We start from the raw sequence: 15,268 nt of genomic DNA on the forward strand, positions 1-15,268 counted from the left end.
CAGGGCAGAGTTTTCTACAAGCCTCAGGGAACAAGTGCCAGTGCTGGCAGGACGGCCCTGGGAGGGGCAGAAGGGGGTCTGTGTGGAGGCTTCCTGGAGGAGTGAGTTGGGCCCGTGCCTTCCAAGAGGGGACAGGCTGCGGCTGCAGGAAGGACCGCGTAAGAGTGGCGCAGCAGGGGGAGGGGAGGAGGCCTGGGCACAGGGGGCCGCCTGGTCTGCGGGAGTCTCTGGGTGATGAAGGAGCAAGACCACGCTGTGAGGGGTGGGGGTGTGTCCGGAGGAAAAGAGGTGGTGTATTTGTGGCTCCTTTCTCCCGTGTGTGCAGCTCATGGTTAGAGACTCAGAAATGGAATAAACCTGTGATGGGTCAGGCTACCGCCCTCGTTCTACAGACTAGAAAACTGAGGCCATCAGGGGGGCGTACATCCGGATGAGGTTCCCTGGCCCACTTGGGCCACACACCAGGGCCAGAATCCCAAATCAGTCCGGTACCCTTTCTTTTTATACTATTTGCTTAGAACTCGTTAAAGACATAGTTTGGGGAAAACAATGTCTTGCCCTTGAAGCGCTCGTTAGTAACCTTTAGTGATACTATTTAAAAACGTGTCCAAAGAAGGCATCTTGAAGACCAGCTCTGCGGCTCTGACTGCTGGGTATGGTCACTTGGGCTCTTAAATTCTAACCTAGTTCTTTGTCGGTCCATAAGGCGTAGAACCTCCGTCCCCATTCTGGGTGTTATCATCTGGTCACAAAAGCTGAGATCTATGACATACAATGAATGGGAGAGAAGAAAAGAGAGTCTTACAAAGAAAAGTCTTTTTAAAAAGTACCCACTATGACAACACACATCAAATTGCCACAGCCAACAGGGAAGCTGGGGCTGTCAGACTGCGCATCTCCCTAGAGTTCTGCCAGCGAACTTGCCACGGGGCTCCCAGGTTAGGAGCAGGTTTGACGGGCCAGGTGTGTGGTCAGTTCCGAGGGGGGCTTGAAACATGTTTTGAGGCTCTGAGTAGGGGCCGCTGCTGCTGCTGGTTGGCTCCTCCTGTGTGTGACACTCACCCAGGTGGATCCTGCTTCTTTTTAGATGGGTGCTGTGGTTTAAAAAAATAGTGTTTCTGGGACGTTGACCCCAGAAGCTTATCTCCGACAGCCCCACTCCTCATGTGGGACCCATGCCGGTTCCAGCCAACCTGTAAGGAAGCTGGGCTGCTCACGAGGAGCTGTGCCCTTGGACGACCCCTCTGGGAGGGCCGCTTACACTGCGAGCCGGAGGCAGGGCCGCCATTCATTCTCGTATCTGCACGGAGTCAGCACCTTTTCGAGAAACAGCGAATGGTTTGTTTTTAAAACCAGACTTTGTTTTCTAAGTAAAATTTCCTTTTCTTCTACAGAATACACTTGGGGATGCCTTTCTTTTTAAAAAGTTTTGGGGAATCCATTCTGCAATTTATGGCCCCCCCCCCCCCAAATTGGTCTCTTTCCAGTTCATTTTCTTGCTCTCTCCATTAATCTTGATGACCTTCATTATTTATCTATAGTTTCTGCAGAGAGGTCTCTGCAGGGTTTGGCCTCAGGCTGTGGGTTGGGAGCAGGGTCTTTGGAGAGGGCAGGGAAAGGGATCTAAGGTAGACCAGCTGAGCTAACAGGACTGACTCTCCATTCGTTGGGCTTTGTTTTGTTTTTATAGAGACAAAGGGTAAGCCCCTGGACAGCACTCTTTTCCCTGCTGCTGCACTTGGAGACATGTGAGTGTCCTCCATGCAGTGGGCTTCTTGCTTTATCTCTCCGTCAAGTGCCACCTCTGGGCACACGGTAAAAGACTGCCGTCTTCTGACAGCCGACCGTCCTTGGCCTGTCTCCTGCTCTGCTCAGCTCTCCCCTCTTCCCAGGGCCACAGCACCCAACTTGGAGATCCTAGCGGGGCCGTGTGCCCTTTGAAATTATGGGCACAATTTTGTGTTTGAGGATGAGAGCGATTTTGTGAAGAGAGGACCCAGAGTTTTAAATCACATTCTGAAAATGAGTCATGAATTAAGATACATTGGAGAACTGCTTGCCATATGATGTAACCATGACTAAACTTCAAGCCCAGGCTCTGTGGGGCCTTCCAGTCTCTCTCCATCTGCAGCTGCCTGCCTGGTCTCTGGAAGGGACCCGTCCTGCATTCCCCCAAGGCGCAGTGAGGTCCCTCTCCATGAGGGGTGGGGAAGGCAGCTGTTGCTGGGTCCGGCGGGCTTCCCCCGCCCAGCAGGGCCCTGCTCCCTGACAGCACTGTCACTCACAGCCTGTGCCAAACACCATTAAGACTATACATCTGTGGCCAGTGTAATGATATAGTTACTGTTTCCCTCTCATAGTGAAGTCAAGGGAGGCAGCCTTTGTGCTACAGCAGGTCTGGCTGTTTTAGTCGTGCTGTTCGAGTCTCTTCCCGGGAGAAGGGATCCTCCTGTGCACTTTCTTGGTGATGGTCACACTGCCTTTCCTCCTAAGTGTGACAGGAGGCAGTGTCAACAGGAAACTGAAGCCTAGAGCAGCTGAGGACTTGCCAGAAAACTCACTCAGGAAGAGAAAAAACTAACCTCCAAGGCCTGACTCGTGCATCTTTAGTTTATGCACTAGTTCTGCAGTGTGTCTTTCTCACTGAGGAAACTGAGGCTCAGTGAGCGTCGACAGCCTTCCCAGGTCGCGAAGATGGTGTATGCAGGACATGCAGTGTCTCGGTCTCTCTGGTCTCGACGCTCACCCTCCGAGCCACCCTGCACAGGGAGTCACAGATGAGTTACCCTGGCAGGACTTGACCCTGAGTGCGCCTGGTATGGCCTCCTGTCCAGTGAATAACATGGCAGTGTCCACTCTCCAAGAATGCCAGGTCTCCCTTAGTAACAGCCCTTCCTGCTGGGCAGTCCTTCGCATATGTGGCCTGAGTCACCCACTCCCTCTTACTCTGACCCAGCTGAGAAGTGAGGAAACAAAGCCCTTTGTAGGAATCAGAAGACACTCAGTGCCCTCACTGGCTCCTCCAGGCCTTCCGGCTCCGGCTGCCCTTCCCCAGCCAGCCTGGCCCCGGGCGTCTGGCCTCAGCTGCTGGTGAGAGCAGGGGCTTCGTGCCCGTGAGGGCGGTGCACGTGTGGTAGGAGGTAAGGTTCCGTGGGCACCCGCCCCCTCCCTGTGCCAGGTCCTGTTCCAGGATCGGGGGCTGAAAGCAGTGAAGGAAACAGAAGTTTCTACTCTCGGGCTTTACATTCTGGTGAGGGGGACAGTCATGCGATGGGCAGGAGAGTCTCAGCAATGCCACGTGTTTGAAAAAGGCAAAGTGGGGTGATGGGCGAGGGAAGGCTGCTTGGAGAGGACGGCTGTGAGGCCTCTCGGGTGACGTCTGCACAGACCCCTGGAGGAAGTGAGGGAAGAAGTCCGACGTCAGAGGAAGAGGTGCTGGTGAGAGCCGGGCCTGAGGCAAGGCCAGGCCTGAGGCATCCCCAGAAGCAGAGGAAAGGAGGAAGGGTGCTGAGCCTGAAAAGGGGCAGACTAGTGGGACACGAGGCTGACGAAGACCAGTGACCAGATCTGCCGGGCCATGTGGGCCGAACAAGGACACTGGATTTTATTCTCAGCCTGATGGGACAGCACTGAACATCTGAAGGATCACTCAGGTGGCCGTGTGGCGACCAGACCCGAGGTGTAAGGGGGGGCGTCAGGAGGACCCTCTGGGAGGTCGCTGCGATAGTCCAGCTTAGCTCCAAGGGAGAGGTGGAAGATGAGCAGATTCACAATCTATTTTGATAGTAGGGCTGATAGGATGGGCTAATGAATTGGAAATGGAAAGAAAGGGAAGTCAAAGGCAACTCTTCGTGTCTGTGGGGAGTGCCTGTGGACCAGTGGTGGTGCCACCCACTAAGATTAGAATGCAAGCGTGGGGGGAACAAGCGAGAGTCCATGCATGTGGGGTAAGATGCCTGTGAGACATCCAGGTGGGCATGTCTCATAGGCATTTAGATGGATCTGGGTTGAGGGCGGAGGCCAGGACTGGAGACAGGATATGGAGAACCGTGCACTCTGAGGCCATCGGATGCCCTGGGATCGAAGGAGGCCCCAAGGAGTGGCTGCGGCAGGAGCAGGGGAGGAGGCAGAGTCCAACACTGATAAGAAGGGCAGGACAGAGCCTGCGCAGGAGACCAGATGGAATGGTCCCGATGAGGCAGGAAGAAATCCAGGAGGGGTATCCCAGAAGCCAGTGGTGACCAGTTTGGACAAGAAAGGAATGAAGGAGATCAGTACGTCAGATGCTGCTGCCCAGGGGAATAAGAGGAGCCTGGCTTTGGCCATTGGACCTGGCAAGCGGGAGAGCGCCAGTAACCACGCAGGGCAGCGAGAGCAGACAAGCCTGATCAGAGGCACACAGAGGCCGAGTCTTTGCTGAGGGCCACACAGCTAATAACTACTGGGTGGGACTTAAACCCAGGTGTTGGCTCCTGAACACTGAGACCCCACTGCTCCTGGTGGCCTCGGTCTTGCGGATTCATAAGTCTACTCTTTTCACATTTATTCTTAATATCATCCCGGGCAACTGACGTGTATTAGTGTAACTAAATAAAATCGGTGTTTTAGTAGGTCAGAAACACTTGAATATTGGTGAATTGTATGGTTTAACATGAAACAAGCGTATAAAGCATGTGGCATGGTGCCAGGCACAGATAAGCATCCAATAAATGCCAGTTATGACTGTACGCCTCATTCACTCCTCAGCTGAGGTGGTGTTATTCCCATTTTCCTGGAGGAAAGGTCAGACTCAGAAAAGTGCAGAAACTTGCCTAAGGACTCAGTCACCAAGTGGCACAGCCAGGAAGGGGCTGCTTCCTAACTAGACCCTGGGTTTTGCCAGCATGCTGCTTGCTCTCAGGCAAAGTGAGAGGCCAGCCCCTCTGCCCCGCCCCGTCATGGGGCTTCTGGAAACTCAGACGCCTTCCCAAAAGCCTCCCTACACCTCCTTTCCCTACCTGGGGTTAGAGCTCAGGGAACCGACCTCTTGGGGGAGAGAAGCAAATATGTGCCTCTGGAGGACTGAGTCCAGAGCCAGCCTGGGAGTGGGAGGGGGGAGCAATGTCCATATAAGGACACGTTTTCCTCTCTACATGGAGGGCCCCATGCCCCCTCTGCCATCTTCGCCCCCATGCTTCTTTGGGGCACAACCAGATCAGCAGAGGACACCAGCCCTGGGGCCCAGTCCTAGAAATGGGGTTCAAGTTCATCACCAACTGATTAAAATAGACAGAAAATGCAAGCTGCTCTTAAACTTTTATTACTATTATTTTTATCCCCTGGGCAGCTGTGTGAGCCCAAAGCTGGTTTTGATTAAGCACGTGGTCCTCCCAGCCCACTCCTTGCTGCGTTCTCACGGAGCTAGTGGCTCGTGGGGCAGGCACTGCTCCCGTGGGTTGAGGGCAGGGAGCTGCAGAGGAAAGAAGGGTCCAAGTCAGGGTTGGGCCTGGTTTGAAAGGGAAAACGAGCCCCTTTCCTCATGGCCAGATAGGAAAACAAGGTGCACAGAACTTCTGAAAACAAGGCTCGGAGCACAGGACAGGGAAGTGCACTCGCTGGCCAGTGGAAAGCCAGCACCCAAGAGCTGAGGACGGACACGGAGGCTGGAAACAGGCGGTGGGGCGGGTCAGGGAGGGCTTCCTGAAGGTGGAGAGTTCTAAAGCAGATTTGAAGGAGGAGAGGAAAGGTGGACAGGAGGGATGGATTAGCAGTGAACGATCATTGCTCGCTCTCCAGAGCTCTGTTGCATGCGTTCTGTCCTTTGAGCCTCTAACACCTTCCCAGGATGCTGTCTGCTCCTCCATGGACCCTGGTGTGTGGGCCATCCACTGGGGAGACAGGACACCCGCAGTGTCAGGGACCCCCAACCCACCCTCTGGGGCTCTTCTGCTCTTGTGGAAGGTGGTAGTGAAGCAGGGAGGGGCCTGGTTGTCAGGTGTTCTCCCAGCCCCACCCCCTGTCGTATGTTTTGCTCAAAGTTCTTAGCCATTCCTGTGTTTTCATGTGCACAGCTCTGGGCTGACTCCCTGGAGACCTGTGCGCCTCGCTGCTGCTGTGAGCCTGGACAATGCCTACCTCAGGCCTCCACCCCTGCGTTTCCCAGCCAATAGGGAGGGGACGGGCATTAGTGTGGGAAGGAAGCCTGGCCAGTGTGGAGGGGCTTCTATGGGCAGATCCCGATTCTGGACCAGGAAAGAGACCAGTTCCCTCTAGAAGGAGCAGTGTATCCAGATGGGAGCACCAAGGCTCTGGGTGCCGCCCCCAGCCCTGCGCTCTCATGCCCACCCACAGCCCTCAGGAGAGCGCATGTGTGAGAGCCAGGGCTGCCCATCTGGGAGACAGGACTAATGGCCCTTCCTCCCCAGCCAAGCCACAGGAATGTGGCTACAGCCTCGCTGGAAAGTCCCACCCCTCCTTTCTTTCTCTGAGCTTCCTCTCTTCAGGAGCAGGAAAAGGATGGACAGGAAGGGGCTCTGAGGGGAGGCTCCCTTCCCAGCACGGGCCCTGAAGAGAGTTCCTAGTGGGAAAATGCTGCAGCGTAGTGATAGCCCCGGGCCGGCCGCTGTTTATCTGAGTCCCTGGGTGGTTTCCCCTCAGCTTCCTGAAGTGCAGTCCCCTCAGGGCCCAGGGAGGGCCTCTGCCCAGCCCAGCACCATGTTGCCCTCAGCCCTGACAAAGGAGGGTTTCCCTGGCCTTAACCACAGGCGTTTCCGCGCAGGAGAGGCCTGAGCGTTGGTGCTCTCACCCACGCACATTTCAGCTCCGCCCGGAAGGCTGCCACGGGATTTCATGCGTCCTCTTTGGGGAGGACAGCAGAAGCCCCACTGTGGGCTCGAGGCTCAGTCCAGAGTGGGTGAGGCATGCTGGCCGCCTGCTCAGAGATCTTCGTCTGGTTTGGAGTTGGACTCTCAGCGTCCACCTGTAGAAGGAAGTCCAAGAAATCAGAGGCTACTGTGAGCCCGAGGACAGGACCCTGCTCCCTCCTTCCTCTGGACGGGAGACCTCTCGGCACAGAGCAGACTTCTGGAAATCCAGAATGTTTACTGAGAGTCAAGGCCCAGTGAAGGGAAAGGTGGGGCGAGGGGAGCTGAGGGCGCAGTGGCTGCTGGGGAGGGGAGAGCGCTAACTTGCTCGCGGGGTAGCCTGTCCATCCATCTTGCCAGGGGACTGCCCTCTCCACCTGATTTATAAGGCCCAGAGCGGCCGCACTCCTTCTTTGGTGCTCTTGTGGAAGAAGGTCCCAGGAGCAGGCCCTGCAGGCCCTCAGAGAGGACGGGGCGGGGGAGGGGCTATCGTTTTGGTTGGGGAGGGTTTTATTGAGATGCCTCCTCTGCTCGTTTTCTTGGGCAGCTGCCAACTAATGTTTGTTGTCACCTGTTTTGTTCCAGATGCTCCTGCCGGTGAGAATACCAAGGCCCCTGAGCTGAAAGCCCGGAGGCCCAAGAGCTCTCTTCCCCCTGTGCTAGGAACAGAGAGTAAGTACGAGATGAGCTTCCCTGGGCAGCTGTGGGGCTGAGGGCCACGGAGACCCTGCCTGCCCTGCCTGCCCTCCTGCCCATGAGCTCCTGAGCCCGAGCCAGTGGCCTCTTCTCAGGCCGGGCCATCTCCCAGCCTCCCCGCAGGCGGGGGTGGTACACGTCCACGTCTACCTCAGCCTCACTCAGGTCCTCTCAGGTCCTCTCTGCTCCTCACCAGACTCCTGACAGCTCCTCCTCCTCTCTCCTAGGCGAGTCTTTCCTGCTGGTGGGTAGATCTTTGGAAACTGTGGCTCTGACCTTGTCACTCCTGCTTGGAGTGCCCAGCAGACCCCAAGCCTATGAGTGTCATAAACTGAACCTCTCACCCCTTGCTGCCCCGGTACACTGGCTGCACATGGACACACGCACGTTCTGACCTTGACCTCAGCCTGCTTTCCAAGTGCTGCCCCCCGACTCCTTTACTCCTGTTTTACACTCAGCCAAACTGTGCTCCTCAGTGTGGACATCCCTGTGTTCCTTCCTTTACTTTTGATCTGACACCTCTCTCATAGGACAGGCTCCCATGGAAAAGCCACCTCACCCCCGAGTCCGTCCTTGCTCCAACTGGAAGTAACTCTCTCCTCCTGTGAGCTCCCGCAGCCCTCCGCGCTCCCTTCTGCCACTGACTGGGTCATGGTGATGGGTGGGGTCTCCTTCGCCCTCCTCTACTGCAAGTTCCTGGAGGCCCACAGCTGGGCCTCCCGCAGCCATGCCCCTTCAGGACGACTGCTGTCCTTGCTCACAGAAGGCCCACGTCAGCCTCTGAGAATCTAGTGTAGCGGTGCTGTAAGTGGCCAAGAGAAGGAGCTTATCCTCGGACCGTATACGGCTCTCTCCCTCTCTCTGGGTCTCAGCCCCCTTCCCCCCCCCCCCTTATCTCCAGGTATAAAGCGGAGGGTCCGCAGGGCTGTCTCAGGCCCACAAAACTATCCTAACATCTTATAAAATTAGAAGAAAAAAATAAGCTGCAGGTCAAAGAAAATGTCTTAATTCATATTATGAATATATTCATCTTTAACCAATGCAGTTGGAAATATACTTTGGATGAATATATACTTATTTATATTATCTTTAATGGAGGAAAGGGCCAATGAAGGCAAAAGTGTCTAGAGTCACAAAAGTCATTATGCAGGAGCCCTGGCTTCCCTACTAATTAATTATTGGCCTAATTTTGTTAGAACTATCCTTTGAATCCTCCCATTTTACCAAAGAGTGTGAAATTGCTTGAACATCCCTAACACACACTCCCTCAGTCTAGAAACCAAACAAGATAAGCTCTTAATGCCCATGCTAAGAGAGGGAAGTGACTGAGCTTGACTGATTCAAAGGCTGTTTCTCTCTTTCCATGACAACACAGGGTTCTGTGACTTAGTTTTACTCTTTTCTTTTGAAAGCAACACATTCCCCTTCCTAAGGACGAGCTTGAGTGCCTTGCACATATACCGGCAGGCCGTCACGATGCTCAGCCTTCAGTACATTGGGCTGCCAAGTTGGAATTATTATTTCTTATGGGTATTTAACCGCAGCGGGGAGCCTCAGGTTATCAAGAGTGGGCCTTTAAATAAGTTGTTGGAAGTACATAGACAATTCTAAGAAAAACCTAGTAAAAATGGGTTAATGATTTTACCTTGCAAAAGGATTTCTTATACCCGTGCTCTATTCATTATGGGAAATGTGAGCGGAGGAGAAGCCGGATTTTAGAAGAGCACCGAGTACTTGTGACATAGGGGATCTGGCCGGTCATTCCCCAGCCCTGGGGGCACAGCAGGAGTGTGTGGAGTCAGAGCTGGGAGCTCAGCGCCTCCTGTCCTCAGCTCGGGTCCATCCATTCCAGTGAGGTCCTGGGGAGGTGAGGTCAAAGGAGAGCTGGGAAAGAGAAAAACAAGCTGGAGACGGTGAACAGACCGCCCGGGCTCCTTGCCATGAGAAGGGCGGGCTATGGAAAACGCTAATCAAGTTGTCATCATCCACTTCTAGGGCAGGGGCTCTCCACCCTGGCTGCGTGTCAGATTCACCTGGGAGGCTTCCAGTGCACCGATGACTGGGCTGCACCCCACAGTCATTAACTTAGAGTCTCTGGGAGTGGGACCCAGGCCTTAACATTTGTTCAGGCTCCCGGGCCATCCCAGTGTGCGGTCGGTCAGCTGGAAACCAGCTGCTCTGGAGGAGAGCCCGGGCCCTGCACTGTGGGTCTGGAGAAGCAGAGGGGCCTCTGTTAAGTGCGAACACCTCCGGGCCCCTCATGCCCAGGTCCTCAGAGTATCTCAGTCGCCCGCCCCAGTCTCCACCCTTTAGGGCGGGAGCAAGATGTTCCGCTCTGCTCTGCGGTGTGGAGGCTGGACACCTGGGTTCTTGCCCCTCCAGAGGGAGCAGGAAAGGGGCTCCGTCTGAAGTGCTACTCAGTGGGAGGGGCAGGGCTGGCAGAAAGTGCTTCACCTCTATAGAGAAGGAACACATTCACCACTGGATCAAGTCCAGGCACACCTTGTCTGCTGAAGGGGAACTACACCCCGCGTGGAGCGCCCGCATATTAGAATTACAGACGTACGTGTGTCTCCAGGTACAGCGGTGGCCCATCCACCCAGACTCCCATCACCCCAACCTGCACTCCCTGGAGCTGCTGGGGAAGGCAGCTGCCCAGAGATAAGACTTGAGGAGGGTGTGTTTTAGGTCTGCACTGCAGTTCTTTACTCACTGGGGGATCATTTGTGAGGCGAACGTGATAACCATACACTATGGAAACATACACTTGGGATCGTTTATATTACTTATTCATTGCATAAGTTAAGTGCATTCTTGTTTAAACACTTTATCTTTGTAAATATGTTTTTATTAATATTTTAGAGAGAGAGAAACCTTGATGTGAGAAACATCAGTCGGCTGCCTCCTGCACACCCCACGCTGGGGATCGAGCCCACAGCCAGGGCATGTGCCCTGACCGGGAATCGAACCAGGACCTATCAGTCCATGGGTCGCTCAGTCCACTGAGCCACACCGGCCAGGCTTGTTTAAACATTTTAAACCATATCGAAATATACCAGTAGAGTGTGAAAGGCTTCTTTCATCTAACCCCAATTTCACTCACCTCAAATATATTCAGCTACTTTATTCTGTGCATTTGTATTTACATATGCAACTATATCACACAGTCTGTGCGCTCTGCAGCTTCCTTCTCTTCTCTCGGCCTTGCCATCTCCAGCCCCAGATAGCTCTGTTCCATGAGAAAGCCCAGAGACGCATGTCCCTGTGTGGCCTGGCTGGGCGTGTGTTCATTTCTGTCGAGGGCTGAGAAGCACCTGAGCTAACCAGGAAATCCGTCTTTCCTGCCGGTGACTGAGGACAGACTGATGGTTTGTGGCCAGATCCCTCTCTGCATGCCCTCCCCCCCTCAGCTCCCACATTCAGTTCTGTAAGTGAGCTGCCAGGCGTGAAGGTGGACAGCACTCATCCACACTGCGGCCTGAGAGCCCCTGGGAGCCCTACCGCCGCTGAGCCAGCCTGCCCCAACCGCAGGACCAGGGAGAGAGAAAACCGACAGAAGTACGAGTTAACTTGCCAGCCACCCACCCACAGGAACAGGAGTGAGGAGGGGTCCTGTGGGAGGATCTAGGGGTAAAGGAGACTCTGGGCCAGGTTATGAAGGAGGAGAATGTGGTTGGTTGAAGAGGAATGATAATAGCGTTAGAGGGAGAAACTGCACAGATGCCGGATGAATGTTGTGAGGACACCTGACTTGGAGGACCATCTGCTCAGCATACAGAACAAGTGCTTACTGAGCACATGTGCCACAGGCATCTTCTTAGGCGCTCAGTCTGTGTCACTTTGGGCAAGTCTCACCCTACTGAGCTGCTCCAGTTTTACAGATGTGCAAAGCTGAGCCTTAGAAAACAAAATGTTCCTGCCCAGGGTCTCACAGCTGGTAAGGTGTGGAGCTGGAGGCCAGTCCTGTCTGCGTCCCTGCCCCAGCAAACACCCTGTGCCTTGCCATGGTCTCAGAGCCACACTGCGGTCCACACAAGCCCGGGCAGGGCTTCTGCCTGCCCACTTGGGGAGCGGAGGTCTGACTGTCATCGGAGCTGGGGGAGGGGGGCACCCGGCACGCTTCCTCGCATCCTGAGACCTGTCAGGGTGTTTGCTGCAGGCCTCTCAATGAGAATTTTTAAAATAACTTTATTTGGTATAATTTCAAATTTGCAGAAAAGTTGCAAGAATAGTACAAGAAACTTTTGTATGTGCTTTACTTAGATTCACCAATGATTTACATTTGTTTCATTGTTTTATCATTCTATGTGTATATATTCATATATGTATTTGCCATTCATCATATATTCATAGATATATATTTACACTATATCTTAAAGATCATATACATATATATGCATATGTTCATACATAGATTCCCTGTTCATCATGTAGCTGTGTATACCATTTATGGACTGGTCCTTGACCTCTAAATATCTCATTGTATATCTCCCAGGAACATAACCACATGCAGTTGTTAAACTCAGGAAATTTAACATTGAACCAATACTGCTATCTAATCCACATCTGCATTCAGTTTTTCTCAATTGTCCGAATGTCTTTCATGGCTGTTTTCCCCCCCTTGATGGGTATTTAATGGCAGCATTCCTGGAACTTCATCGACTCCTGCAGCCCAGAGTTGGCTCTCTCCGCCTTTGGAGGAAGAACAGGAGAGAAGTGCAGGGCGGGGAGGAGCATCCAAGACTCCTCCCGAGCTGAGTGGGTGTGGGGCAGCAGCGCGCCCAGGCACAGGGCAGAGCCAGATAGTCACGAGAGAGCAGGGGACAAAGTCTTGGTTCTGTCCCTAATTGAACACGTGGCCTTGCTGGAAGCCCTTTGTCCCTCTGGACCTTGGCTTCCTTATGTGTCAAATGGGACCTTTCTCTGACTGATCCCAGGCTTTTCCAGCTCTGAAATCAGCCATTCAATGGAATGCTTTTTTTAAAGGAACATAGTTCAGGTGAGGTCAGTGAACTCCCCATGGTACCATCTGATGTGTGAAGACCCAGAGCTACAGCCAACGTGGGTTGTGTTACACAGCAGCAGAAACAGCCTGACAGGAAGGAGGCCGCAAGCATGAGGCCCAGGCTTAGGGTGGTCTAGCTGGAAGGAATCGGAATGGGATTTTATGTGCAGGAGACATCAGTGGGGCTTAAGAAACGGTTTCAGAAAAGACAGCAGAGGCCATGCCGGTGCAATAGCGGACTCAGGATTTTTCCTGTCAGTCTGCAGAGCTGGTGGTCTTTTAGAAAAGAGGTAGATGGGCATCCACAGGCACTTCTGCAACTTGAGGACAGACACCAGGGCCTGTCTATCTCTGAGTCTTCAGTGCCTGATCTGAAGCAGGGAGATAGTAAGTATTTGATTTTTCAAGTCAGTTCATGAATTTTCATGCTTTAAGGGTCCTTGCCTCCACCATGGCTCTGAGATTTGGGGAGATGCAGGTGGAACACCCCTTTGTATTCCTTGCCTAGGCTTCGCCTGGGCTGCACCTCTGGCATTGGTCACTTTGGCTTCAGTCACCATGGTGGACCATCCAGATCATGATGCCTGTGGATAGCTTTGCTTTGGCCTCCCACGTGTGTCTCTCTGAGACCAAAAGTCATGTCAATTTGAAAGCGTCTGAATATCAAAAGCAGTGTCCAGTTTTCTTAAATGGTTTCCTCAGAATCAAATCTTTCTCTTATATAGTCTCTCCAGGTTATGGAGGATGTTAAAGCCCCCAGGACTAGAAGGAAAGGCTGGAAAGGTTGACACTTGGCATTAAGACTCGCTTGACAAGAGGTCCAGAGGTGGGACCCTGGGAGAGAAGCTGGTGCCAACTCCCAGTTACTCCCACCCAGGGAGTGATGGTGCCCACCATCACCCGCCCAGCCATGCATGTGCCCCTGTGGCCCATCCTGGGCTGTTGCTTCAGCTCCTTCCAGCTCTTCCACTGTCTCCTACAAGCCAGTTAAATGGCAGGATGGGTTCTCCCAGGGAGGGTCTGAGGACGCCAGTCAGGCAACCCTGGCACTGCTGTCTCAGGCATGCCCGGCTGCCTCCTCCACAACCATCCTGACCTTCTGTGTCCTGGAGGCTTGGGATGGGTGCTCGCAGTAACGGAGGAGCAGTGTTCTTCTGGAATCTTGTTATGTGGCAGCTTTTGCTATGAGGGGATGTGTCCAGGAAATTTGCCTAGAGATGTTAATTCTGGGAAAAGGATCGATATTTCTGCACAAATCTTTAAGGAGCTGGAAGGGGCCTGGCGTGTGTAGGGGAGGGGAGGGGGCTGTCAGGTTGCCCAGAGCCCTGAGCTTACCCCAGTGCAGGGCAGCAGGATTCAGCCTTCCATGCCCAGGTCCTTGCTGCCACCCTCCTGCTCGGACACAGCCTGGAGTGTGGGTGCTCCCTCCACCCTCCATGCAGGAGCCTCGACAGAAAGTTAATGCTGATTTGGGGACTTGTAAAGATTTTAATGTCTATTTTTAGTTAACTGCCTAAAAAGGGCAATGTCCCCAGAGAGGCAGAGATCCAGGGACCTCCTTGTACCCAAAGCCGTTCAGGCTACCTCCCTAATTCTCCTTTGCTTTTTGTTATCTCGGAACCTGTTGACTCTGTGAGACCCACCTTCAAGCTCTGTGTATATCTCCCAAATGCTTGCTCTGGTCTTTCAGCCCTTGAGTCACTGGAGAGATGCACTCAGATGCCTCCAGACTGAGCAGTCTGGAAACTTCTGTGGCATGCTGACCTCCTCCCTGCCAGGACAGAGGTTCATGAAGCCAGGACTAGGTTCAGACTTGGGCAGGCGGAGTCAGAAACAAAGGATGGCTTGTGCAGACATTGGGAGGCTGACCTCCCCAGCCCTGCCCCAGGTTTCTCTGGAGACATCCAAATTCAAAGCTTTGATCCATGATGTTTTTATTGGGCTGCTTCGCTTCTTCCAGCCTCTGTCTCTTTCTAGAGTAGAAAGCTTAGCACCAGGCAGATTTCATGTAGTTGATAAGCCAGGAGGCTTCTCCCTTTCATGGAAAGTTGCACAAGGGTTCAAGCCCCAGGATTTATGTCTCAGCATCAGAGCCCAGGAGTGTTCTTAGAATTTCCAGGTTAGCAGAGATGCTCAGGTCCACTCGTGTCTTTAACAGCTATTTTTCAAGCATGTGCCAGGTACTGTGCTAGGCACTGGAGATACAGAAGGTAAGCAAGATGGGTCTTATTCCTGTCCCCAGGGAGCTTGCTGTCGTGTATGCATGCCGAGGCAGGTTTCTGCAGTTGTGATGCCTTGTGGTGGGTGCTGAGGTAGAACCACCTCAGAGCGGCATGGCACCGAGCCTGGTGGTAGTGACCCATGAGCTGAGACCTGCCTGAAGAATGTGCAACTGTCAGCAAAGAGCTGATGGCAAAGGACTGGTATTGCAGAAACTGAAAGGCATTCAGTGTAGGGAGCAGTGCCCCCAGAAGCGGTGTGGGGACCAGCGACAGCAGTATCCCAGGAAGGCCGGGAATCTGTGCTTTCAACAGTTTCCCAGGTGACCATAAGGCACACTAGATTTTGAGAACCACTGATAGCATCAGCGGCATGGGTGAGGGTGTCCCTAAGAGGGAACAGTAAGAGCACAGGCTGGCCTCGCCAGGGTGGCTTAGTGGTTGACCCACGGACTGAGAAGTCACCAGTTCGATTCCCAGTCAGGGCACATGCCTGGGTTGCAGGC

The 15,268-nt window shown here is 53.5% G+C and overlaps 1 protein-coding gene and 1 long non-coding RNA gene across 3 annotated transcripts in view; one reads left to right on the plus strand and one right to left on the minus strand.

Annotated features, from left to right (window-relative positions):
- The window catches only part of MYLK (myosin light chain kinase), a 178,591-nt gene that overhangs the window by 106,040 nt on the left and 57,283 nt on the right, over positions 1 to 15,268 (plus strand). For both annotated transcript variants that reach the window (XM_036242952.1, XM_036242953.1), the window contains exon 17: positions 7,428 to 7,514. In XM_036242952.1, the coding sequence (XP_036098845.1) occupies positions 7,428 to 7,514 (87 nt within the window). The remainder of the gene's footprint in view (positions 1 to 7,427; positions 7,515 to 15,268) is intronic.
- Positions 6,793 to 8,305, minus strand: LOC118617213. The gene is made up of 3 exons (XR_004956809.1): positions 8,098 to 8,305; positions 7,414 to 7,496; positions 6,793 to 6,958 (listed from the first exon to the last, which is right to left on the minus strand). It is a non-coding gene; the product is annotated as an uncharacterized LOC118617213 (long non-coding RNA).

Source organism: Molossus molossus, unplaced genomic scaffold, assembly GCF_014108415.1.
Source record: "Molossus molossus isolate mMolMol1 unplaced genomic scaffold, mMolMol1.p scaffold_m16_p_5, whole genome shotgun sequence".
NCBI lineage: Eukaryota > Metazoa > Chordata > Mammalia > Chiroptera > Molossidae > Molossus > Molossus molossus.